This window comes from Achroia grisella, unplaced genomic scaffold (assembly GCF_030625045.1).
Source record: "Achroia grisella isolate CSIRO2021 unplaced genomic scaffold, CSIRO_AGI_Agris_v1 utg906, whole genome shotgun sequence".
Classification (NCBI taxonomy): Eukaryota; Metazoa; Arthropoda; class Insecta; order Lepidoptera; family Pyralidae; genus Achroia; species Achroia grisella.
The window spans coordinates 2,900,235-2,926,665 of NW_026713064.1; the positions used below are offsets into that span (position 1 = coordinate 2,900,235).

At 33.3% G+C, this 26,431-nt stretch overlaps 2 protein-coding genes across 8 annotated transcripts in view; both read left to right on the plus strand.

Annotated features, from left to right (window-relative positions):
* LOC131853858 (dystroglycan 1) overlaps positions 1-11,665 on the plus strand; it is a 121,764-nt gene extending 110,099 nt beyond the window's left edge. For 4 of the 5 annotated variants that reach the window (XM_059204924.1, XM_059204922.1, XM_059204925.1 and 1 more), the window contains 10 exons: positions 724-885; positions 1,747-2,055; positions 2,848-2,981; positions 3,294-3,434; positions 4,026-4,377; positions 5,159-5,425; positions 6,297-6,467; positions 6,774-7,015; positions 7,479-7,849; positions 8,914-11,665. In XM_059204924.1, the coding sequence (XP_059060907.1) occupies positions 724-885; positions 1,747-2,055; positions 2,848-2,981; positions 3,294-3,434; positions 4,026-4,377; positions 5,159-5,425; positions 6,297-6,467; positions 6,774-7,015; positions 7,479-7,849; positions 8,914-9,200 (2,436 nt within the window). In that variant the 3' untranslated portion in view covers positions 9,201-11,665. The remainder of the gene's footprint in view (positions 1-723; positions 886-1,746; positions 2,056-2,847; positions 2,982-3,293; positions 3,435-4,025; positions 4,378-5,158; positions 5,426-6,296; positions 6,468-6,773; positions 7,016-7,478; positions 7,850-8,913) is intronic. The other variant, XM_059204926.1, reaches the window with a different exon arrangement.
* A 982-nt stretch (positions 11,666-12,647) lies between these two features.
* Positions 12,648-26,431, plus strand: part of LOC131853860 (angiogenic factor with G patch and FHA domains 1-like) — a 32,690-nt gene continuing 18,906 nt past the window's right edge. Inside the window, exons 1-10 of one of the 3 annotated variants that reach the window (XM_059204927.1) lie at positions 12,648-12,942; positions 13,211-13,573; positions 13,950-14,102; positions 14,385-14,435; positions 14,519-14,792; positions 15,391-15,557; positions 16,398-16,526; positions 16,896-17,001; positions 17,463-17,670; positions 19,341-19,440. In XM_059204927.1, coding sequence (XP_059060910.1) covers positions 12,754-12,942; positions 13,211-13,573; positions 13,950-14,102; positions 14,385-14,435; positions 14,519-14,792; positions 15,391-15,557; positions 16,398-16,526; positions 16,896-17,001; positions 17,463-17,670; positions 19,341-19,440 — 1,740 coding nt within the window. In that variant the 5' untranslated portion in view covers positions 12,648-12,753. Of the gene's footprint in view, positions 12,943-13,210; positions 13,574-13,949; positions 14,103-14,384; positions 14,464-14,518; positions 14,793-15,390; positions 15,558-16,397; positions 16,527-16,895; positions 17,002-17,462; positions 17,671-19,340; positions 19,441-26,431 lie in introns of all 3 variants that reach the window. The other 2 variants (XM_059204929.1, XM_059204928.1) reach the window with 2 other exon arrangements.

Sequence of the window (26,431 nt, forward strand, 5' to 3'; positions counted from 1 at the left end):
AACATTAAGTTTTTCAAGAACACATAGCATTTATACTAGCATGTAACTTAACAATTTTATAATAATTGTAGAAACGCTATTCTATTCAATAGCCGTTTAAGAGCATAAGATAGAAATGGCTATGTTCTGACGCAGTTAAGATTCACATTAGTAGGTTTAAGTTACTTCATAAATATGTTTTTGCACATTTGCATATGCTATGTCGATTTCCTTACAGTTTCTTTAATATTTTCGCGTTTTTGGCTGCAGGACCAAAAAAGTGGTTTGAGGTGTTATAATTAGTATTACTAGTAAAGTGTGTATTTAGATTAGTGTAGAACGTATTAACCCTAGATTTGGATGTTAATAGTTGATGTTATTCTCGTATGTTACTAATTGTAATATAATTATAAATTTAAAGTTTATTAATAAATCAATAGTACATACATATATTCAATACGTACACTATAACGGCGCAATGCAAAATAATTATATATTTTCTTTACATATTTTGTAAACAGCACAGTTTTTTTTTATGATTTACATATAAAATGTTATTTTAAATTTATAATATGAAAGTTTTGTTTTCTTATTGTTACTGTAGTATTAGTAACATATTTTTTTAAGTAATGATAGTATAAAATTAGTAGCATGTAATCTGGCATGACAAAATACTCTGTATGCAACACACTGTACTAAAAAAGTATCTTACACATAATGACAGAACTAATTATCTTCTATCAGGAGGACAAAGTGAAGATCACACCTTACGATTCAGCCTCTGAAGCGAGCAATGTGAATCACACGATAGAAATTCCAGTCATCCCAAGGCGTATCGGCAGTTTTCCTGCGGTCTTGCCCGAATACAATGTATCCGAGGTGCAGACCACGACTGAAATGGAAGCGGTATGTCCTCTCTGTCCAACCATCCTCTTGTTTCAACCTAACTATCATCTAGTGGGTATTAAACTAATAGTGTGTGGGTTTGAAAGTTAACACGGGGTACTGTGTAGTTTAGACAATCTCTAATCAGTACTTAATACTATTCACGCCCCATTCTGTAATTCTAAATATTAATTATAGTCTGAAAAGGAAGAAATAGTTAAAATTTTTAAAACCGTATATGGTAATTATTTAAATTCAATTTACAATTATCCCTTTTCGGATTATTATCATTAAATTTACTAATCGATGGACGTAAAGACAACGTTGTGGAAGTGCATTTAATATCTTTATTATTTTATAAATACATACTGATTCAATATTTTCATATTCAAATCATTAACTGATATCACTCACATATAATCGGACGTATTGATCATTATCGTTGTTTCGGTCGTTTCCCCTAATTCTTTTTTATTAAAGAATCTTTTGTTCTCATGAATGTAAAGTTGCAATTCTACATATAAATATGAATTATTCTTTGCCCAGATATTCAGATCGTGTCTTTTAGTTTCTATTATTTTAACATACATGTATATAAAATTTAATAATGATAGGATAATCATACCTAATTGTTATTTTTGATCTACGAAAATTACTTTTTTCTATAAACTTAATGTATCGATTTCCTTCTTTCTCTTTTTCTCTGCTTTAGATTACTTACCTATACAACGGATTTGTAAATATGTACATAACCGGATGTGCACGGTATATAATAGCACTAGTGTCCCTATTAATCGACAGCAAACAATGGAATTTCTCCTAACGTTGTCTTCCCGTTTACAATTGCGACACATCGTGTGAGCGTCCGCATGGCACTTTCAGCAAACAGTAGTTATACGCGGCTCGGACGAACTACCGCCGGTGTCGTCGTCCGAACAGCCGACATCGTCGACGCCGTCATCGACGACGTCCACGAGCACGTCGACCACGACGTTACCGCCCACGACAACGCAAATACCGGAAACGTCTACGTCGTTCCTACCGATACCGCCGGTTATACTGACCACGGTGAATACGACGTCATCTCTGCCACCCACGACCTTGTCGACGGCTCAAACGACACTGTCGTCGTCAGATATACCCACTACTACCTCAGTTCCAGAAACTACAATACAGGAAGTCACCAAGCAGGTCCGTTTAATACTAATAAAGCTTTCATCATATTTTTTTCGTTTTTGGGTGAACTCAAAATGAATCCATAGAGGTATCACAAAACACATTTTTAACTAATCATAACTTTAAATAGATATTTTGGTAATTGAGGAGTGTTGTTTTGGTATTTCATTCATTATCTAACACTAACCATAACAAAATTCAAAATTATTTTAATATAATATTATTTCTCCTCTGCAGTATCGTCACTTGGATATATTTTGAGTATACAAAATTGTATTTTTTATTAAACCTGTATTTTTAGACCTATGTATTTAGTATAATTAGAGTGCGGTGAAGGATTTATATACTTCTACACACATTCTAATGTAACATACACAATGTAAAAAAAATCGCACTACTGATTTTCGTACCTTGGTTAGTCATTTTTAATGTCTTATACACTTTTTATATAATTTCAAACAACTAAACAAATCTAGGTGGGATGTTCATTCGAACTGGTCTAGATTTGAGATCAGTCCTCTTCCTCTCTAATAAATTTTGTCGCCAAGCAGCATACAATTACATGGTACATCTGTTTGATTAGTGAGTTATATACAGTAAAACAAACGTATATGCAGAACAATAAAATAGTTATTTTATTGTTCTGCATATACGTTTGTTTTACAGTACTGTGGTGAAATATCTTCAATCACAAGAATTGACAATACACGAGTACGAAGCGACTTGTTTAGCCCGCTTAACATCAAGCGGTAGGTCCATCCTCTCGTTTTGTAAATAAAAATATATAATATATTTATATAATTGCAGGATTATGGATCTTCACAGAGAAGTAGTACAATAATAGGTCTCACTACTGAAACGGTGACATTCGCAATGAATACGCCGCCAACTCTCAAGCATCATATGAAGAAATTAGCCATCACGGCCGGTAAAGCTTTCCGGTAAGACCTGCTTCCTAATAATAGGCATAGGAATGTATTCTTTTTATATCATGATGGTGTCAAACAATCATACGGCCCAGTAATGAGCATAAGGGCATAAATAATAACGAAAAGCAAGTTACATTATTCAAAAACGTATAAGCATGACACCTTTTATAAGAGTAAGTTACAATAGAGGTTTAAGTCTGTATATGATAACTAAGTATTATGAGTCCAAAACTTATATATATCTTAACTGGGAGAATAGATAGTAGATAAATCATAATTTAATTCAATTGAGTTTCAATTTCAATGAATTCTTTTATTTTTCAGTTATATCATACCAGCAGACTTGTTCACCGACGCAGAAGATGGAACCAATCTCTCATTCACTATGTACGAAGCAGAAAATGTACCGCTCCGGAAGGACTCGTGGATACAGTTTATACCTGCCAGCCGTGAAGTTTATGGATTGTGAGTAGTAAACATAAAAACACCAAGATGTATATAAAATGAGAATACGAAAATAGACGTTTGTCAGGTCTACTATACTTATATTATGAACTGCTCAGTTGTTTAATGTAACAGAAATGGTAAACATGTACATAGGCTTTGTATTATGCATGTTTATGAATCTGAGAGAACTCGTTATAATCTACAAATCAGTCGTATATATAGACTAAATATACTATATACGACTATTTAGAACCGTCTTCAATTAATGCATTTTAAATTCTAACTTTCCAAAATAAAAATTTCTTAAAGTTTAAACTTTAAGAAATTTTTATTTTGGACTCTGCTGGTGGACGAAGTAAATAATTTATATTAAGACCTATATAGAGTAACAGCTTCTTATTCGCGCTTCCTTCATTCGAGTTTTCACTATTCGCGGATTAAAAAAATGCGACCCAATTCCTATATTCGCGCCCAAAAATTCCTTTATTCGCGGATTTAATAAGTACATACATAATAATAAAAGTATTCCAATAGGTAGCCAACTCAATATTCTTTGTAAATGCCGTAAATAGAAAAAGAACATAAACATACGTATTATGTAAATTACAGACCGTTGGAAAAGCACGTGTCGCGTTGGAACTTCATTGTCGAAGCCAAAGACAGCGAAGGCGCAGTAGCCCGAGGGCCCCTCGACATCACCGTGCAGCAACACAAGAGCGGTCGCACAATCAACCATCAGTTCGTCATGAATATCGAACTCAGTAAGCCATACAGCAACGTCATCGACTGGCAGATACGAGTTCTGGAAGGGATTGTCAACCTTTTCAGAGATACGGATATGCACCACCTGACTGTATTGAAAGCAACACAAACTGACGATATATGCGAATTCGTTTGGACAAATGACACGCTTCCCAAGGATCCGGCGTGTCCAATGGACGATATTAATAGGCTGATGAAGGTTTGTTACATTTTTATGCTTTATACTGTTTATATTGTTTCAATATAGTTATGCTGTAATAACAGAATCTTTCAAAGACTCTTATGATAAGTTAAATCTACGGATAGGTCGGAGTGCCACAATTCGACGACGTGTGAAGGTCGACGCGATTTAACTACCAATAGGACCACTAATCCTCAAGACTAACAATCCTCCCCCCCAATATAAATACTATATTAATACAAGTGGCGCCGAGGGGTAGAGATTCGACTATAATAAATTTAACATTTCATAAGTCTCTTCACGAATAACATGAAAGACGAACAATATCAATCTATTCTCAAATTAAGCAGTGACTTTAAAATTTTATGAAATGACGGAAATTACGGGGACGGAGTAATTTTATTTAACTTTAATGCACACAATATAATGTATAGTACAGTATATTAAATTAACACTGCAATTTAATGCGGCATTTTCTACCAGTCAACCATAGGTGGTGCAGAGAATAATTGTTGGCGGTGCAAAATTATAAAGGAAAACAAAATGCAACAAAATATAAACAGAACAAAAAATATGTATATACATATATATTCATTAAACTTAAATATATACCAAATAGTCAAACAGTCACAGAACTAAAGAGAGTTAAATGGAAAAAAAAGAGAACTCAGAGAAGAGAGAAAGTTATAAATTCATATAATATTCTCGTAGTTTACGTTTAAAAGAATTTTTTTTCGTTATTTTCGTAAATGGGGGTACGAGGTTTCGCTTCACGTACTAATACATAGACACGGTTTAGATAATGGAGTCGGAGACGGAAGCGGGCGCGGCGTCGGCGCGGCTGTCGCGGGCGATGACGCCGCAGCTGCGGGTGGTGCGCGTGCGCTGGGAGCCGCGCGGCCGCTGCGACCCCCCCGCGCGGCCCGCGCCCGCCCCGCCCGCCGCGCGCCCCGCGCCCCCCGCGCCCGCCACCCGCGCGCCCGACGCCTTCCCGCCGGTCTCCCGCAACCAGGTCGACCACCTCACCGCCGTCGTCGGCCAGCTGCTCGTGCACAAGGTGCCGGAGGTACGTAAACAGGGGGTTACTAACTCATTGACTCACCGACTGGGATTTATCATCATTTCGGCACGGAAGACGTCCACCGCTGAACAAAGGCTCCAAAAATATCTCCCAAAAATCTCCACGACGATCGATGACGAATTTCCATAAAAAATATTATAGCCTATTTTGTTATCCCCTTTGGGATAAAATTTTTACAATCTGTGAATGTGTAATAATGTAGAGAAGACAATTTACACGGCGTCATCTAGTCACAAAATAAACAGTTTGTACTATAGGTATGATAGAAATACTGGAATACGTTTTTTTGTGAATACGTATACAACAAAACCGCTCCCCACACGTAGCTTTTTATATGAACCTAGCTGTACCCGCGACTTCGTCCGCGTTTTAACTTTGTTTGTCTAAAATAAAACAATTTCTCTAAAATAAAAGTAGCCTAAGTTACTCCTTATTACATCAGCTACCTGCCAAAAAAAAGTTGCTTCAAAATCTGTCCAGCTATTTCAGAGATTAGCCAAAACAAACAGACAGACAAAAATTGAAAAATATATTATTTTGGTGTATGTACCGTATTTATATTCATATGCCTGTAGTATAAAACAGTTAATTCAATATTACAAATAGACACACGAATTTTATTTAAATGTATAGATAAAAGAACCGTAAATGAAGGATGTATATATTTAATTTATTTTGGATCAAATAACAGCTATCAGCCTCTGGTCAAAAAAAAATTCTTAAATATTTTCTATAATTCGGGGAAACAAAAGAATAGTTTGGAATACTTGATTATTTGAGTTTACTCTATATAAATGGTAAACTACATGTAAAATATGACATTATTCTTCATAGACTGTACAAAAAAAAATTCCAGGATACGTTCTTCGACCCGGAGGACGGTGGCACTCGTAACCTGGCGCTGTCCCTCCGCTACAGCGACCGGTCGGAGCTGCCGGCCGGCCACTGGTTGCAGTTCGACACTCGTAACCAGGAGTTCTACGGTCTTCCCGCACCCAGCGACGAAGGCAGTGTGCATTATCAGCTTGTAAGTCTTGTGATATCCTAAATCAAGTAAAGTTACTTGATTCCATTACTAGTCTTTTAATAAACAGTCTTGTCTATGAGCGACGATATTTGTAGCTTCTTATAACAGGCATAGACACTATATTCACTGACTATGTTACTCTATTCAGGAACATTATTATTATTATTCAATCTGTATTATTGACAATGTGTCTAATAATTTATTTGTATCTATATCTTAATTATAAAAAGGTTAAAACAGTTTCAGATTACACATACGAAGACATTTTTTTATACTCGGGTATTGATCGTGTTTCTTATTTTACAGATTGCCGAAGACTCAAGCAAAAAGAGCGCATATGATAGCTTAATTGTAGAAGTTGTGAAATCGCCCACAATTCGTCCCACTGTCGAGTTCCAAATGACAATGGAGTATCCATTCGCACAACTCGCATATGACGCCAATAACAAACGAAAGGTTGTCGAGAAGTTAGCTGCACTCTTTGGGCAGAAGAGCACAGACAATATTAGGATTAATAGTATCACTGACAACCCTACCACTATTATTTGGTAAGTATATTAAAAAAATATAACTCTATTGTTTCTCGGACATGATAAAAAAATAAGCATTTTGGAGTACTACTACGATATTTAGTATTCTGTTTTTTATACGTACGTTTTACCTTTCCACCAAACATTGGTTAAATCGGTCATTATCAATTAAAATGCCATGTATTGTACCGGTTTGTTTGGGTATACCATTACCCAAAGACTAACTTTCTTTTTGCACGTGTGGAATCTTTACATAAACCATCCACCTCGCTCCCCTCCTCTGTCTCTATATTCGAATGAAAGAATAAATCAATTAATGGAATATTAACGTACTATGTCGTAGTCTATGCTACTTATTGCTGGGCTTTATTAAAGTTCTTTCAATGTTTTTCATCTTGACACCCTTTATTACTTTTTTACATTTATATATTTTTTTAATTCTAAATACTATATTTCAATACTGAAACATTTAAATTCACAGGTACAATACTAGTCTACCAATGGATAGATGCCCAAAGAAAGAAATCGAGGAATTGCGCAAAATGATAATCGTAGACGAACGCGGTTCAACAGGTGGCGCTCTCAAGGAGAACGTCGACCACGTGTTCGATAAAGATTTTAAAGTTATGTCCATAAGGCTTATACCTTTAGGACTGTGCGCCGAACAGAACACTAAAGTGCCTAAAACAACCATACAAGTACATCCGGGTTCAACAAAGTTGCTCAACTCTAAAGCAGACTCGGCCGAGTCTGGCTACCTCGTTACCTTCATCATTCCAGCAGTTGTGATCGTTTGTATGATCCTCGTGGCTGGCATCATTGCTTGCGTTTTGTACAGAAGACGTAGAACTGGTAAGCTTCGTTTTAAAATATTTATATTTACGAAGTAATTATTTATACTTCGCTGTTTGTAAAAAGTATTATTCTACTGAGATAGATTTTGTAAAAAGTGCATCTGCGTCTCAACCTTCATACAGCTTATAAAATGAGTTACATAGTATGTTTCGATTCTATATATATGAGATAGACATAACAAGATCCGCCATCTTGTTCTTTCTCATGCATGTGGTAACGAATTCATATTTGTTTAGATTCCTTCACCACTTGACAAGGGTGACGATTTCCTTCCCCTTTAGGACAATAGTGTTTGATATAAATTCATTTTACTTCTATTATTGATAGCCATACCCCAAAAAATTATAATTTGATAATTATTCCCGTATTGAAAATGATGCGTTAACTGATACTATATGTTTACAATTTTATTGCTGTAAAAATTATATAAATTAATATAACTTTTCATTGTATAGGGGGTGCGAATGATTGAATCGAAATTATAAGGTGATTTAACAATAAAGATAAAAATCACTCACTGTTGTTGACATGGAAATCAAATTCATTAGAGCTTTTTCACTGAGAATTAAAATAGCTAAATGTTAACCACATTTATGCTTTGTTTTTTTATTTGCTGCGAAATATAACACTTTCAATCTTGTCTGTATATACACTTCGATATCACAAAATGTCATCATAGCGGAAATAAAGCATCAAAATGTACACTGTCCTATATACATCGACATAATAATAAGATGATGCAAGGTCTTATAAAAATGGTTAAACTCTTAACCTTAACTATAACTTAAACCGTTATCTTCCAGATAATGGAATGATTTAATTTGAATGGTTCATTTTAACCACCTGCATTAAGTCGAATAAATAATATGGAAAATTGAGATAAAGGCTATATTCCAAAATTATTATTGTTTAAGTTAACGCAGTTTGCAGATCAGAACGGCTAAGATTATTATGTCGAAATCTACATTAAATTATTACTATAAAAATGTGTGTTCTTATAAAATGGGATCTAAATATAAATATTAATTTATTGTAACGAAGCAACAACTGATCAATTTCAGGTAAAATGAGCGTTGGTGACGAAGAAGAAAGGCAAGCGTTCCGCTCTAAAGGTATCCCGGTGATATTCCAAGATGAACTCGAAGAGCGCGCCGACACGGAACCAGCTCACAAGAGTCCCATCATCATGCGTGAAGAAAAACCACCCTTGTTGCCTCCAGCACCTGACTACAGGGGTGGCGAAGACGTCCCATACAGACCCCCGCCCCCGTTCCCAGCCTCCCGTACCCCTCCTAGGCCAAAAGCCACCCCCACTTACAGGAAACCACCCCCATACGTCCCGCCTTAAGACTGCACTGCCTCACTACCTTAAGCAACATCTAGTTTGTAAGTTTACTGTGTTTCAAAGGCCCCACGCACCTTGGAATAATTTTAAGGCCGTGGTATTGGACCTTTAGTCTGTAATGTGCAAACGCGATCTTTGCTCCATCAATAAAAAGCGCAGTAGGTTTATGGCATGAATGAAACAGCGTTATTGTTTCAAATTGAAACATCTCTTAAGTTATTTCAGAACATTGATCGCATTTACACTATTATAAAATTTAATGATACACAGCTGTATTATGAAACCGGTTCACAAATTATTCGTTTATATGTGGATTTTGAACTCCAATTTCCCTAGTCGAACTCACGATACACTGTTCTGTACTTGTTACATATATTTATTAGCCTCTACAATATTTTTGCATAATTTATCAATAATTTCCTGAAATTACTTTCCCTGCTATTAAGAATGCATTTAATACGAATATTTATTAAGTACACCTCGTAAAAACAAGGAATTGTGCGCCGTATGACTACGAATTTCTTATACAATATGTGTATGTATAAGTTAGTTACGTACTTATGTACTAGCTTTGAGAATTAGGTGTTACACGGTACGGTTAGGTGTTGCTGGTTCAATTATATAAAAACTGGAGACTTCACAATAATATAATGTACCTAACTTAGTGTTATTGTTGAAGTAGAACATGTTAAAATAGTAGCGTTTAGAATAAGGTGAAGTTTAACCAGGCGTGTATGAGTCATATTCGTGTTATTTAAAAAACCGTTCCGCGACGAAAACAGTATTGAAAACTGTAAAGTATGTTACAGAATTGTAGACGTTATGAAATGTATTATATTATAAATTATTCGTAACGTCAATTTCTTAATGCACAGATATATTATTGTGCAAATCTGTGTTCAGTAATAGTTGATGATTGTGATGATATTATCATTGTGTTTACATCCAATTCAGTCTTTCAGTCTTTTTCAACAATGGTATTTTAGAAAGTTTAGCATGCAATTGGCATTATCTGTTACTTGCATTAAAGTCGCAATTTCATTGGCCACTTAGTCTTCAATCTAAATTTGATTTATATAAGTAAATCTAGTCTAGAGAATTTCATTTTCTTTGTTTATATTTTTTGTTCTCCGGTTTCTCTTTCCATTCTAACAATAGCATAAGTGTTAATATATTGAGGTGTTATGTTCTAACATACTAGAGAAGGCACTAAACAAACACTATGTCATATACCGTACACAATACAATACGTAAGGATCTTATTACTATTCAAGTAATATGATTATTTACTACTATTATTATTACCACATTTACATGAATACAAACTAAAAAACATGTGATCTTAATTGCAAGATCTACAGTGATTATATTGTTCTATATCATTAATTTAAAATAATACTATATAACCGCAAAATTAGTAGGTGAACTAAAAAATTTAAGAAATTTAATGTCTTTTGACATAATAATAAATAGATATGCATCGCCTCCACCAGGAATATGGTGCGCTAAAGTCAGTCAAAATAATTTGGACACCTTTTGCCACCAATGGCAAAAGATATACATATTTTTTTTATCATTATTACTGCCGTTCAATTCGGCTAGCTATTTAGTTGAGAAGAACTAGCAAGAAACTGAAGTGGTTTTTTTTCTAGCAGCTAGTTCATATTACCTCAATATTAATTTGATGTCTTGTTGCGACGAATACGAGACTGAACTGCCGTTAGTTTCACTTAGGTCCAGACCAAAATAAACAATGATATGCGTTTGGCTGAGTGTGTGCCATTGTTTCGACAATTGTTATTTAATGTAATTTAAAATTAAACATATCGAAAATGTAACATTTTATAGCCTTTAGCGTAGATCTTCCATACACAGTGTATGTTTAAATAATAAGTGTGTAAATGTATGCCGATCCAAAATCGGGTGTAAAAGCACAAGTTGTAACATTTAGAGCCGAATCGAATCGCTGTTGTGGGTTACTCGACATGAATAGATGGTGTGTACACTATTAAATACAATTAATATTTAATGAATTATACAACTGACTCTAGTTATAGGCTATGAATAGATATTTATAAGACGAAATATCATTTTGTACTTGTTTAATTACCATAGGTTTAAGATTAACAAATCATGTAAACTATAGGAAAACTATGAACGAAATGAGCTATAATAAACATGTTTCTTTGGATGTATTTTTTTTCTATTGTATACTCGTTTAGAGTTTTGCATTTATAGATCTTTTTAGTAATACGAATATACAATTTTACAGGATATCATGTCACTTATTTCTTTTACATGTTAGATGTACTTAATAATGTCCACTGTAAACCGTACCATTTTCATAATTTGATATACTTTAATTTGGCATATTTTTTATGTTTGAACACCTCTCATTGAATACGCACATAATTTATGTAATTAATGAGCTTTTTATTTTTAAATTATTAAAATGTTCTAGTGATAAATTGGTCGTTTTATTTTACATCACAAAGTGCCCCTAGTAAAAATCTATCCATCTGTCTGCTGCGAGAATTAGAAACTTATGGATAAATAATAAATAAAAAAAATTCTAGCTAGACCGGAACTAAGTAGAGTTTCATTAATGGACATACATTTGAAAATATGCGCACTCATACCTACCATGTGTGTTTTCACTGTAACTTAAAGGGCAGTAGGGAAACAATTGTATTGATCTACAATTTGGTTTATAAAAAATACAGGGGGTACTTTTATAACAATCATCTTTTGAAACAAATGAATAGAGATTGCTGCAATTATTTTTGAAGCTTTTAAAAATTGTATTCACAAGACAAGTTCTGCAACAGAGTTTATAGTCCACGAGGTAGAACCTAATTTCGTCAATCATTTTATCAAGCCAGAAATCTTCTAAATTGAATATTACAATTTCCAGTTCTATTAGCTAGGCTTCCTAGCTAATATTAGGCAGCCGGAGTTCCAACGGTGGCGTGAGGAGTGTGACCCTTACAAACATTAAAAAACCTCTTTGTTTATTATAAACCTGCGTTCTGTGCTAGAACTTTAATTATTCAGTTCTTAATTAACAAAATTAATTTTAACAGGTTTTCTACTGCTAACTAGATGACATTATACAAAATATAAGTAATCAATAGAACGAATAATTTAATAGCGCCACTGTGCTAAAGAACTTGACTTGTAATTACTTACTATAAACAAAAAAAAATGAAATGTTAGCAAGATCCTGTTCCTCAATCCACTGTCGGAACCAACTGGTCTTCATAATACAAATACCTTAACTATTATTGAAGTTTTATACGTTGACGAGGTTTGTACACTCTTATGCATAGACACAGTCGCAACAAGGGTTCCATGTTCCTATTTTGCTTTCCATTGAACCCTTATAAAGTTATTCTAATATGTCAATGTCATAATTGATTATGTCACTTTTGCCGAATTGTCAGAATAAAATGTTATATACAGTTGTCAAATAGTTTACCAAATATATAGTAATTAATAGATTTTTTTAAAATAAAATTATAATTTATCAATTACAGTAAGTGGTTAGAAGAAAACCATGAACATTACAGATAAAGAATGTGAAAGAGGCTTTGCAAGAGCAAAGAAAACATTAAAAAAGTTTAATATGCGACAACTTCGCATAGCTCTAAAATATAGGCCTGAAATTCTGAAATTAATACTCAAAATGAGGATGTGTATCAAAAGAAAAAACTTGGTTATAACTAAATTAAAACATAGTCTGCTGGTAAGTTTTACAATATGTGTGTAATTTTAGTTTTTAAACCATTTTCTCTATTATTGCAGTCTTGTTAAATTTTAAAAAATATTTTGGATTTAGACTTTAAACCTAACTTTGTATAATGTTAAGACTTGATAAGCAAATCATTCGACTTTTCAGTTATTTTATATAATTGTTGTATTATAACACTGGGACTGTTATTTTTTAATATAAATTGTCACCCTATAGAAATAATATACAGCTTTTTTAATATTTGAAACATTACTCATTTTAGGTGAAAAATGGCAGTACTCTTGAGTCTTCCATACAGACTGATGAATTAACTCAAATTTCAACAAAAACCAGTGATGAGAATATTTTACATGTAAATTCTATAGATGCCGTAAGAAAACCTTTAAAAGACTCGTATACACAAACATTAGATTCTAATGCAAGTACTGAAAAAATGACACATACTATTAAGTTAGATAATGAGGAAAAGGGATGGAGTATAGCTGAAGAAAAAGGTGAATCAGAGAAGAGTATAGCAGACCAAGTGAAAGAGGTGGCTCAAAGTGCCTTACAGGAGTCTGGCATGGTGTATGTTGAAACTGCTGGCATGTATTATGACTATAAAACTGGGTACTATTATAATCCTGTGAGTTCTGCCAACTTTACTATGTGTATTATGAAATTGTGTTAAAAACATATATTAAAAAAAAGTATTAAAACATTTCATCAGTTGTTGAGTGGCTATAACATAAGCTCCACTTAGCTTGGGACTAGATAGCACTGTATGAATTGTCCAGGCTTATTATTTCTTACTATACCATATCTTTAATTTAATTTAACTATATCATTTAATGGTCTTAAATCTTTATCTAATACAATTTATAAATTATGATCTTCTTCTCTTGATGAAATAAAGATTTATTTACACCAAAGTGGATGGAAATGCTCCAAATAATAATGATATATATCATAATTAAATTTTGAGTGACATCAAATAATAATAATCTTATTTTATTTTACAGGAACTTGGTTTGTATTATCATACAAATACAGAATGCTATTATTACTATTCAGAAGATAAGAAAACTTTTGTATTTCACTCTTATCCTGATCGAAGCGCTAGCAATCCTGCTTTAGAAGCTCACGAAAAAAAGAAAGCTAAGAAGCAAAAAAGGGTGGGTACCTTATTTATATTATTATTAATATTCATTTATTAATGTTAGTATTATGATATGCAATGGTTAATTCCTAAAGTGTTGTCATTAAAATATTGTAACATAATAAAGAAAGGAAATGTAATGAATATTATTTTAATTAAGTACTTCTCCAAAAGTAAACTTAAAGGCCTTTTTGCTTTATCCCCAATAATAACTCATTTCCTTTTCAATCTCAAGATATCTGTTTCTCATTAGTAGAAAATATCCAAGTATGAAATACAATACTATTTTCTGTTTCAGGTAATGAAAACTGAAGAAGAGGTTGAAAACCTGACGAAAAACTTCTCTCAGGTTTCACTCCGAGGCCAATCCGCCTTAGGTAAATAAAATGCTCATAGTCACTCCCCAATATCAATCAAGATATTAATTTACAGGATAAAGAAGAGGATGCAACCAATAAAGCCAGCAAAACAAAACGCAGGAAAATATTAAAGAAGAAAAAAGAAAGCCATCTTGATCAGAATGATACTGCAAATAATAAAAACTCTGATGACAGAGAAAAAGATATTTTTAGTGTTGATGAGACAGAGAAGGACAAGAAAGGGTCAGATGAACTTGAAGATGGCGAATGCAGTGAAAGTGATTGTGAAAAATCGGAAAATGAGGATAATAAGTCAAATGCTAGCACTTCAACGGCTACTGATGATGGTAACATTTGATTTGATAACAAAAGTAATAATGAACCACATAAACATATTTCTTTAATTGATTATCTTAAAGATGATTAAATTCAATATTAATGTAAATTTCCGTTTTGTTTAATAATCTCCATAGCAATGATACAAGAACAGTTATATAATTTTTCCTTAATTTTATTTTTAACCTAATTAACAGGTATACTCAAGTAAATGTTCTATAAAGTACTGTACACTCATTCAAAGCTATTTAAGAAGATGCATTAAGACCTAAAGATTGGGGTGGATCCCCCAATCTATCCCCCTTGCACTACAAATCCTCGGTGCCCTCAGATTATCAGCCCTCAGACTAAAATCGTATCTGTCATGCAGAAGTTGACCTTTAGCCGCTTTATAAGTCCATTTGCGGGTTCGGAGTGCCATCTGCACTGGCCCCCTATCGTTCGGTGAATCTGTGAAGGCCAGCTGCGGACACATATCACGAAGAATGACAAAAGATAGGCTATAATTTGATCTCATAAATAACAAAGGAAGACATGGGTATATTATCATTAATTTATAGCAAGTAATTTATTTATATAAATTTCATCATACAAATTATGTTGTTTCAGAATCCGTAGCTAAACATCATCCTCCATGCATGAGGGTAATTGTTAAGGACACTAATCTACCGAAGCTGAAGGTCGGCAGTCTATTCCTCATCACCAAAGATGGCGGGACTATTGGACGGGAAGGAGACCAACACGTTATTTTAATTAAGGATCATAATATATCAAGGGTAATTAAGTAACACGTAAACTTGCTATTATGATTATTATTCAATATATTTAACTATTTTGAATGATTTCATTAAGAGATAAGTGTGCACAGCAGGTTAAAGATTATTTTGTAACTTTCTTGCGTAAATTAAAATAATCATTTTATATTAAAACTCGTTTATTAGCTTCATCAAACACGTACACAGATAAAACAGAACGGAAAGAAGTTATAGCGCGTATAATATCATTCATGTTGCCAATAATGAGAAATTTTACTTTTATTCATATTAAATATAAATAGTTCTTATAATAATTTTACTCTCTTTTACGTAGGAAGTATTTATACAGAAGGATACAGAAAGTGTAAATTTATGTTATATCTAAACAATATATATATAGAGAAACAAATACAATAAACTTAGGATTGCCCAATTTACTAGCTGAATTCTAAAGAAAACATCTAAATATAAGCTAAGCTTCAGTATTGCGTAGTATCTTGATGTTATCAATTTATATTAAATGATAATCATTCTATTGTATAGGTTATTATACTGTAGGTATTATATTGCACCAATACTAATTATATAATGAAATTGATAACTAACAAGGGAATTCGATTTTTTATGTTAGTATTAAATAAACAGAAATCACACGTGATGGTAAGTGGCAACCGCACGACCTATATGCACCACAGACATCACGTTATCATGTGACGCCCGTAATACTTTCGTCCCTCATGCGTTGCCATTCCGCAGGACTAAGAAGTTATGAATTATTTTGGCGACCCCATTATTGTTTAAGAATAATAAATTTATGTCATTGAAGTTGATCATTGTATCAGTATTTATTTTTCGTTACAGACACATTTAGACATAAGATATGACATGGACAAAAAAGCTTATGTGGCTACAGATTTGGGATCAAAAAATGGTACTATCCTTAACGGTGCTCGGATGTCGGAAAGCCAAGTCGTTAGTGATACTTTAGAAGTGAGTAAATTACCGTATTCCATGAGTTTTTGTAATAATTTGTTTCACAGGAATTTTGTATTCATGAGTATGATTGTTTCTATAGCTCTGGTTATTTTCTCTGTATAGTATGTATGTATTTACAAAAAGAATGTATTCAAGTATTTATATCGTTTGTCTAGTAATGGCTACTAGGCACATAAACCAAAAGTTCTTTTTAGGATTAGATGACGCTGTGTGAAGACTCCAGCATTATTATTATTAGTTACTATTTAAGCAATATTACACTTTTAAACCGAGGATACAGTTTGATGTGTATTACCAATTACATGAAAATAAAATTAATTTGTAGCAAAAGCAACATTTTTTATTAATAATATTTTGTCGCAGATTTTGCATGGAAGTATGATACAGTTGGGTGAAACTAAACTGCTCTGCCATATACATCCAGGGACAGATACTTGTGGACATTGTGAGCCTGGACTGCTCATGGAAAGTAAGTTTTATATTCTATTTGATATACCTATATCAAGTGTACTATTATAGTACAGAAAAGAATAGTATATGTATAGTATAAATCAAAGTGTACATTGTAGTTGTATACATTCAAGTTGAGTTCGATTCTCGTACAGGACAGTCGGCTGTTATTTTGTATGTTTCCTTCATAATATTTAACTTACTCTCTGCTAATGAAAAACGAGGTTTACTTAATTAATCCGAGATATTGCGGTCTGCTTCCCATTGACTCTCCTTAAACATAAACATTACAACAATATATGACGTAGTGCTGCTTTTACCACATCTACAATTAAGAATGACTGGTATACCAATCATCAATTGGAAATTTAAATCACCTCCCATATATATTTAATAAGTATTCTAATTGTATAAAATTAACGAATATATATTTCTTATGTAATATTAGTAAAAATAAAAATGTACATGTTATTAATTTAGCTCATGAGAAAGAGAAGACAGTTGCGTACACGCGCACATGTAGCGTACAGAAACAATATCAGTTGGAGTTGGCGCGACTGAAGAACAAATACGCGCCGCAACCGCTCGCTATAGAGGAGACTGCGTACAACGACCGGGCGCAGGCGCGACGAGAGACGGTCGGTTCTTCGCACCACTCTGAGAAAACACAGAGCACCGATGTTGATACGTTAGTATTTTGAATTTTCGAACTACTCTAATGCTGGTGGCTGCAGCAGGCAATAATAATGGGAATCCAAACTCGCGTAAGGACTAATGACTTTAGTCTGAGGGTACCGTTAGGGTTTTAAACCTCGGCTAAGGCCGTTGTAATTTCGATCCCCTTTTGAATTGGTGGGTCGATATGAAGGGATAAAATAGAGTAGAAATAATCGTTATTCAAATAAGCTGTAATTAATAAAATTTAGATATTAGAGATTTTAGTAAGTTAGAATAGCATTTTTTTTATCTACCTCTCATTGGGAAAGCTATGTCAGCCAAGATAAATGAGCCATAAACTGCCTGTAGTGACCACCAACCATTCCAATTGCTGTCTTTATCCAACACGTTTTTTCACGCACGAATAGCGCGCGCGACTTAGCGCGGGAAAGCCAGCGCGCGCTAACGTGAGTGATTGAATTTTACTATTTTTTTTATATTCAATCTTTGGCGCTGTTTCGAGTCATTTCACTTTATTTTAAATTTTTATTCCATAAATTTTATTTTTCAAAGACACATATAAGATTTATGAATTATCAATTACTCTATAACTATTTCTCTCTGCTCCATAGTCAGGTGTCCGCCATTTTGCAATGGTAATTAATTATTACAAAAAGGCGCTAAAGCAAGTACGATTGAAGGCGGGAATGCGCTGTCAGCTCTTTATCTACATTTACATGCACGTTATTTTCTGCGTGAAAGACTATTCGCGCGTATATGAGCGTACGTGTAAAGGCAACTAATTATACTTTTGTCCATCTAACTACTACTATATGTATTTTCTATTTCAATTTTCTTTTCGATATGGCAGTAATGCCTATAATTTTATGTATTGTACAGTAATAATAATTAGTAATATGTATATATTCTTTAATTTAAAACAATTGAAAGCATATAATTTGAAGTTAGAAACTCGGACAGTACCGAATTTAATCGCATATTATTTTTGAACATTTATAGTAATTTTAAATACTCTTGAATCATTAACTGTTTCTGTAGTTAAATATGAATGTTGAAACGAAATCGAAATGACACTTTGAACTTTTTATAATTATACTTAGGTACAGAAGTCTGTCTGTATATCCAACCTAATTTTAAAAACAGATAAATTATTTCAACGGGCGGGGTATACTAAAGTACAGCAATAAAATCCGAAGAAATTTATTAATTAATAAAACTTAAAGTGAATCTTGAAATCGTGACATTCTAACGAGAGTTGTTTTAACTAAAGTTTTATTTATTAGAGTCATTACCTTGTTTTCAAAATTTAATTAGATATAAACCTCTTGTAGATCATTAAATTTCAACAAAAACAAAACTCCAAGTGCATATTGATAACTGGACGTAACATTTACATATTAAAGATTTTGTTAAGACATATAAATCCATTTTATTGCTTTATACTCGTTTAAACGTCCATTAAAATCTTTTTGTACTTCAAAACAGATAAAGATCACCAAAAGTTATGCTATTTTAGTAATTAAAATATCCCTAGCTATTTAGTCCGCCAGCGTTTCGTACCAAAACTCGTAAAAAGCAAAGGAAACAAAAGCAATAGAAATATTTGTCCGTAATATACAGTCCGACCCTATTTGGCGAGAGGTGAGTTGTACATTTTATGACGTAATTTTATTTCGACAGGTTTATAGCACCAGAAAACAAAGGATTTAAACTCCTGGAGAAAATGGGCTGGTCGAAGGGCGAGGGCCTCGGCAAGGACAACCAAGGAGACACAGAGCCGGTAAGTATACGCTTTGTACCGTGTAATTTTATTTTTACGACTCCATATAAAGTCATTCATCATCTGACAATGTTGAATAACTACAAAATGAATTATGTCTCCATTTTGGGTTTTGACGTGGACTAATTAGTCCAGACCATGTATAATTTGACCTTGCAATCGCTGTAAGGCTTAAAAAATTGCACTATTGCCCTTACATGTAAAGATGTTATGGATATTTGAGCTGGTTAGGTTAGGTTAATTTGGGTTTGTTGCAATCATATTCTTTTTTTTAATTTTAGTTAAATAATCTATTGTCAGACATAAGTCTGTGTATATTTTTTTCAATATATAATTGCTATGTATTAATAATAATGTAATGTATTTCTATACAACGTCAGAGGCATTGCGAAAATTTATAGCGTGAATTTCATACTGAGAAATCGACTCCGAATTTTGGTATCAATTTCATTTAAACATAACCATAACTTTTTTTTCTATAGTATATGAGACATTACTTTTCGGTCTGATTATGTGATGAAATTGGTGTGGTTTTATTTCTCTTCCTCTCTCTGCTGATCTACCTTTATTTCGCAATAGCTCTCTTTCTTTATCTCTCTATGTATAACTGTCCGACATTACTATGGACGTTTCTATGGCGATTTCTAAATGATTAAAACATCCACTTTACATTTTTCGTAAATATAATTAAATTAGCAGTAGTAATGTAAATCACGTCGTATTTAGATTAACATTTATTGTTGTCATCTAGAACATTATACAATAGTTTATTTTTATTAATATTTATCTGGTAAGTGTAATATCAACACTTGCTAATATTAAATTTTGCACACACGCGCTCTTACTGGTTTTTACTGACTCACTTTACGCGTTACAAATCGGGATTTTTAAAAATACTTTTCCTCATATTGTTTACTATGTTAAGCATATTTACGACGTCTAACTCCGTAATTTCACTACGTACTTGTAAAAGAGTAAAACTTAAGTAGTAACTTTAAAGACAAATCTTCCAATGCCTGTAATGTACTATGTAAAATATTTATGAACCTCAATAAACATGTGCAAATATATGATTAGAATTTAAAGACGTAATACATTATTTGTTCCACAAAAAAGGAATTATAAATTACTTCATTATAGTATTGACAAAAGGTAAATAATACCGATTAAAAAAAAATATACAAATTGGCGAAGATAAATTACGTTTTTTGAAACCTATCAAGCAAAATAGCTGTTTTTATGTCTGTTTCTAGACAAGTTAGAAATATAAAACAAAACCAAGACAAAATATATTGAAAGTCGAAAATTACAGGATAATGGCATGGCATCTTAGTTCTCCGGGATGGCAACACATGTGTGGTTTGGGCGGGGCTTGACAACGTGGTGTACGTTAGATTATTATGATATTGATGTACGTTATATTATTATGATATTGTTCATGTATTTGGGACGGTTACTTACCATCGGGTGAGACGTGAGCTAGTTTGCTATTTTTACTTTGTGTAAAATGAAGTCGCTTCTGCTGCCTTCGCTTATCTTTTGAACTACCCAAAGGATTCTGAACTTTTAGTAATAGATAGATGATTCAAAAGGAATGTTTACATATATAATACATGTAGATCCGTGACCCCAAGACCATGATCCGGCCTGCTGTCTTGTAGGGATCAGATTGCTGGCCCGTAAAGGCGACGGATGAAAGGCGACTGCATGCAACTGATATGCGAATGTTGATATGGATGTGTGGTGTGACAAGAATGGATAAGATAAAGAATGAATACATTAGAGGAAGTATGAAAGTGGCGCCGGTGTCGGAGAGGTTAAAGAGTAATCGTCTGTGGTGGTATGAGCATGTAATGCGTAGGAATAAAAATCATATCTTAAGGAAGGTAGATATGAATGTGGAACCATCGACATTCATACGTAACACCTTAATATAAGAGCAGAGGAAAACCGAAAAAGAGATGGATGGACTGTGTGAAAGATAATATGGTAAGAAAGGGACTAAATAACGAGATGACTGCGAACAGAGAGGACTGGAAGAGAAAAACATATTACGCCGACCCCAAATAAATGGGATAAGGAAGAAGCAGATCATGATGTTTTACGCCCTTAAGAAGTCAGGGCGGGTAACTAGTCACTTATTAATAAAAATATAATTGCAGTATTATAGGGAACATGTTTCAAAATAATTCTAGATGCGTAACCCTAAATTGTGTTAGTTTATTTTTTCGCGTGCTGTCTGTCTGTAGGTCAGGCGGGCGCGAGCCTACCCGACCATTTAAAACAATTTGCACACTTTTTTTTCCGCGACGAGACGCATTAGACTCGACCAAATGATGACTTGCCATTAACCATGTCCAGACAGTGATGTCGATGCCTGCCGTGATTAGGGTTGCCAGTTAAATATGGTCTTCATAATAATACTTTATAATTGACATATGATATAAGAATATGAGTCGTTAATATATGAGTTGAATAAAGTGCGCAACAGAATACTAAATTATTTTTTTCTTCTGCAATATATAACCGACATAACAGACATGATATTATTATATATCCATGATGGAACATTAATATTTAAGAGTAGTACCTACGTTGTAAAGTTTAAAGTAAATATTATTTCTATTATTTTCTATAGAAACGAATCATATTAATTAGAAATAATTCTAAATTCATATATGTACAGTATAGAATGTAGACTGAGCGGTAACCTATTAGTGCTCCAATCTGTCAGTTTACCTTTTTGTTTTCAGTTGTAATTTGTGTGTCAATCAATTTTTACTAATATTAAATGCCAAAGTAACTGTCTGTCTGTCTGTGGCGCTTTCATGCCAAAACTACTGAATCGATTTAAATAAAATTTGACACATAGACAAATCTAGAGTGATGCAACTCTTTTCTTTGACTTATTTGGTTGAGTATTACATATTTTTCCCTTATTTGGCCTAGGTCACGATTCGCCGCGAACGAAGTCGCAGGCCTAGCTAGTATTACAATAATTTTATTGTTCAAAAACAAATTACTATGACAAAATAATAAAAACACGACTTTATTATTAATTGAGTTGTGAACGGATGTGTATGCCACTCTACCTGTACAGTGATAACATCGCTGTCTAATATCTCAAAACAACTCTACACCAGTGCACCAACAAATAAATATTCGATGATAATCATTCATTTGTCGCATCTTATTGATGCACTTTTAAAATACGAAGACAGCTGGTATGTGAGTCACATAATTTGTTCTTAGGATACGTTGTTTTTCGCGAACTGGCCACAGACACACTTGGTCCACCTGTCATCAATCATTTGCACAAGGATTTCGCTTAATAAGACCCTTTGCATTCATATCCGTTCTCGTAACATTGTTGGCTCGAAATAAGTTACTGCTGACTGTTGTACAGTCAAACACACAAGTTTGTATTTTGTCATGTGAAATATTTTACATATCAAATCAAACAGAAATCACTTCCTCATATAGCACATTTTAGTCGTTTATGAACGTAAACTTTTTTATATTAATATTTTTCCCAATTTCCGCCGTCTAGTCCAGAATACAGATTTAATTGAGAAGAGTTGGCAAGAAATACTACTAAAATTTCATATATTTTATAAAGCTAAGTTTATTTACATTGTGAATCTATGTGTAACATGAAGTGAACATTCAATGTATGAACTACTATTGCCACTTGAATAATATATTTATATCGGTTTAGCTGTACTGTGAAGTCGCAGGCAAAGCTAGTCTATAGGTACTAACATTTAGACTCTGACTTCATATGCATGGGATAAGGAGCGAGGGCAGATTTTATTACGAAGAAGTTAGATTTTAGAACTTCATCACTAGTTTAAGAAATTCTTTCGCTTTTTTATAGGTATATTACATAACGATACTATGTTAATGTATATAAAATTCACAAAGTTATAATTTACCCCGTCCGTAATTTACACGTTTTTTTCATAAAATATAAAGTATTTTCTCACTGCCGATACACAGAACGAAACCCTTGAAAATAAGTATAAAACTTTCCGTTTGTTATTCCGTATTGATAGCATGATTAATCAGATCAAGACAGTCAGACAACCTGCTTCGTGTAGAGTCACTATAGAATTTTAAAAAGAACAACTTTATTATTTGATAATTTATTGAATTTTATGGGTCCTTACATTTTTTACTCTTTTGCCCATATATATGGTTCGATTCACTATAGGTATCTAACTAGGTTACATTACGTGTTATTCTGAAATCTGTTACTTATATCTATATTCTTATACTATCTGACCCCGGGACTTCTTACCTGTGGTATTCCGATATACAATAGTATATAACTTTTTTGTAAACAGATTAGAACAAAATTTAAAACGAAGCTTAGCACAATACATTCGTAAAGATCAGACGGAAATCGTTTAAGTCGTTTAGCGCACACAAACGCACATACAAACACAACAATGTATAAATCATTGTTTTAGGTTGTATTAAGTATATTTATAAATAGCTACTAAATAATAAACATGATGTGGCAAGAATGGGCTGTAATACGAGATAACTGCGAACAGGGATGAATGGAAGTGAAAACATATTACACCGACCCCAAATGATATGGGTTAAGGTAAAGCAGATGATGACAAGTTTCTAAAAAGCACCAATTCACAAGAGATTATATAGAGATATTAAATAAATAGTTACTTGAGCAACAAAATAAATCAGTCCTAGTGATTAGAGCTGATTAATCCCTGCAACCAGCTCATTTACGATCACGTTTTAATCAGACACATTTGGTTTTCTTCCAAAAAATATATTATCTAATGGAGATATTCAGTGGATATATTGAACAGTGCAGTAAATAGAACTTATTCTTGATTACATCACGTTGTATATATGACATTATTATTAATATTATTATCTACTTGTTCTACTTGTAGAAATTATTTCAGCTGAATAATGTTACTTGTTTGTATAGAACTAGTATACATTTTATTAAATTCGCGTAATCATAGTACGTAATGGTCGCTAACTATGGCCTTCATAAGCTCAAAGTCACTCAGAGGGTAATGGAGAGGGCTATGCATGCGTGATCGTATCAGACATAAGGAGATCCGCAGAAGAACCAGTGTGACCTATATAGCCCAAAGTATTACGATACTGAATGAAATGGGACAGGGGCACATAGCTCATAGGAGAAATGGCCGTTGAAGCAGTAAAGTCCTCGAGTGGCGGCTGCGGACCAGATGACGCAGCGTGGGAAGGCCTCCGACAAGGTGGACCGACGATCTTGTCAAGATCGCTAGAAAGCGTTGGAGGCGAGCAGCGCAGGACCGATTGTAGTGGAAATTTTTGTGCGAGGCCTTTGTTTGGTAGTGGACGTCTTCCGAGTTGAACCGATGATGATCAACCAGAGTACTATGAGTACTCTATGTTAGTAATAATGTAGGATATGATCAATGGATAGGATCAACAGTGTACCAAATTTATTTACAATCACTGTACTTTTGTTGTTCCCGCCTATATTATTAGTAGGGTTTATTGAGTAACCAGATCACTGTTTCGACGCACTGTGAATGCAATTTATATTTACTTAATCTAAAAGGAAAGGTTTACCAGCTGTAGTACCGTATCCATTATAGTCTGCACATGTAAATAAAGTTGTAGATATCCGTGTTATGTTTACCATTTGAATGGTTTGTAGTTTTCTGTTTGTATATTTAAAATAGTAATGCGAATAAATGTTAAAAACATGTCTGCAAGAACAATTTTAACTCTAAAAACGTTGAACTATCAACATGAATTCTTATAAAAATAAAATTATATTTAAAGAACTATTTGCATGTAAATCTAAATGGGGTAGTCGCAGGTAGGCAGAAGGATGTCGGCTATGACATCGTGGTGAAAGTAACACTTACCAAGCGGTTTGATTATTTAAAGTCATCAGTAACAGATTCCTCGTTTATCACGAAGGTTTTTATCAAATTGTAATCAAATGTGGTTACAGTAATTATATTCTTTTTGTTTTTCAACACGCTTTGATTGAGTTGTCTTATCCGGTTATGGTTTCATTGGCATAACAGATTGATATTATCTATATATTTCAGAGATTTCTTATGTTTTATGTTTTTATTATATCAACTATATATTTAATATTATCTGTTACTCGCGATTTCGTCTATTTATTTTTAGATAAAAGATAGTCCATATCCGACCTCGCAAACAATATATCTTCCCGATGAATATTAAAATCCGTTTAGCCGGTGAGTCCTGAAAATATAACAAATAAACAGATATAGACAGACGTTACGTCATCCTATTTAGTATTTTGCACAAATTAGTATACTTAAAAATTTAAAGTTCTACATTTGTTTAAAAGAGCAAGAAGCCAGTTTCTTAGTCATTCTTCTTGTCTGTAATTGCATTCGGAATGAGTAGCAGACAAAAAAATGTGGCTGTTCATAAGTGCTTAAATTTAAGTTTCTTTGTATAGATTATATTTTCTTTTCTTTTCTATAATATTCTGTTCCCAGCGTAAATTAATGATAATCATGATAGCGTTTTGAAATGATACCATGAGTATTGTTCGTTTTCTTGATTTGATCAATGAAGTGAAGATAACGTACGTGCATGTGCAACAATGTTATAAACTTAAGAGGAAGCGCGGAAATCGAAATATTTGTAGAATTGACGATTGTAGCGCTATCCCTTAATGCCTTGACAGCCCGAGCGGTTAACACATCAATTTTCGAGATATATCCCCACTCTCGACCCATATTTCCCCGAAGAGAGTAAAACGGACAACTGCTATTCCATACGATTATACTTGCAAAAACAGCAGAAATAGAGATTTTGTATTTCTCTATTTTCTTCTCTAAACTGCTCCAATTTTAATGTTCTTCGAGAACAATACAGGAAGGCTTTGCTTCCTTGTTTTTCTTTTTTTCTTTTGATTTGTCAATTTTGAGTGGGTTACGTCTGATTACGACTAATTAAATAGATAATT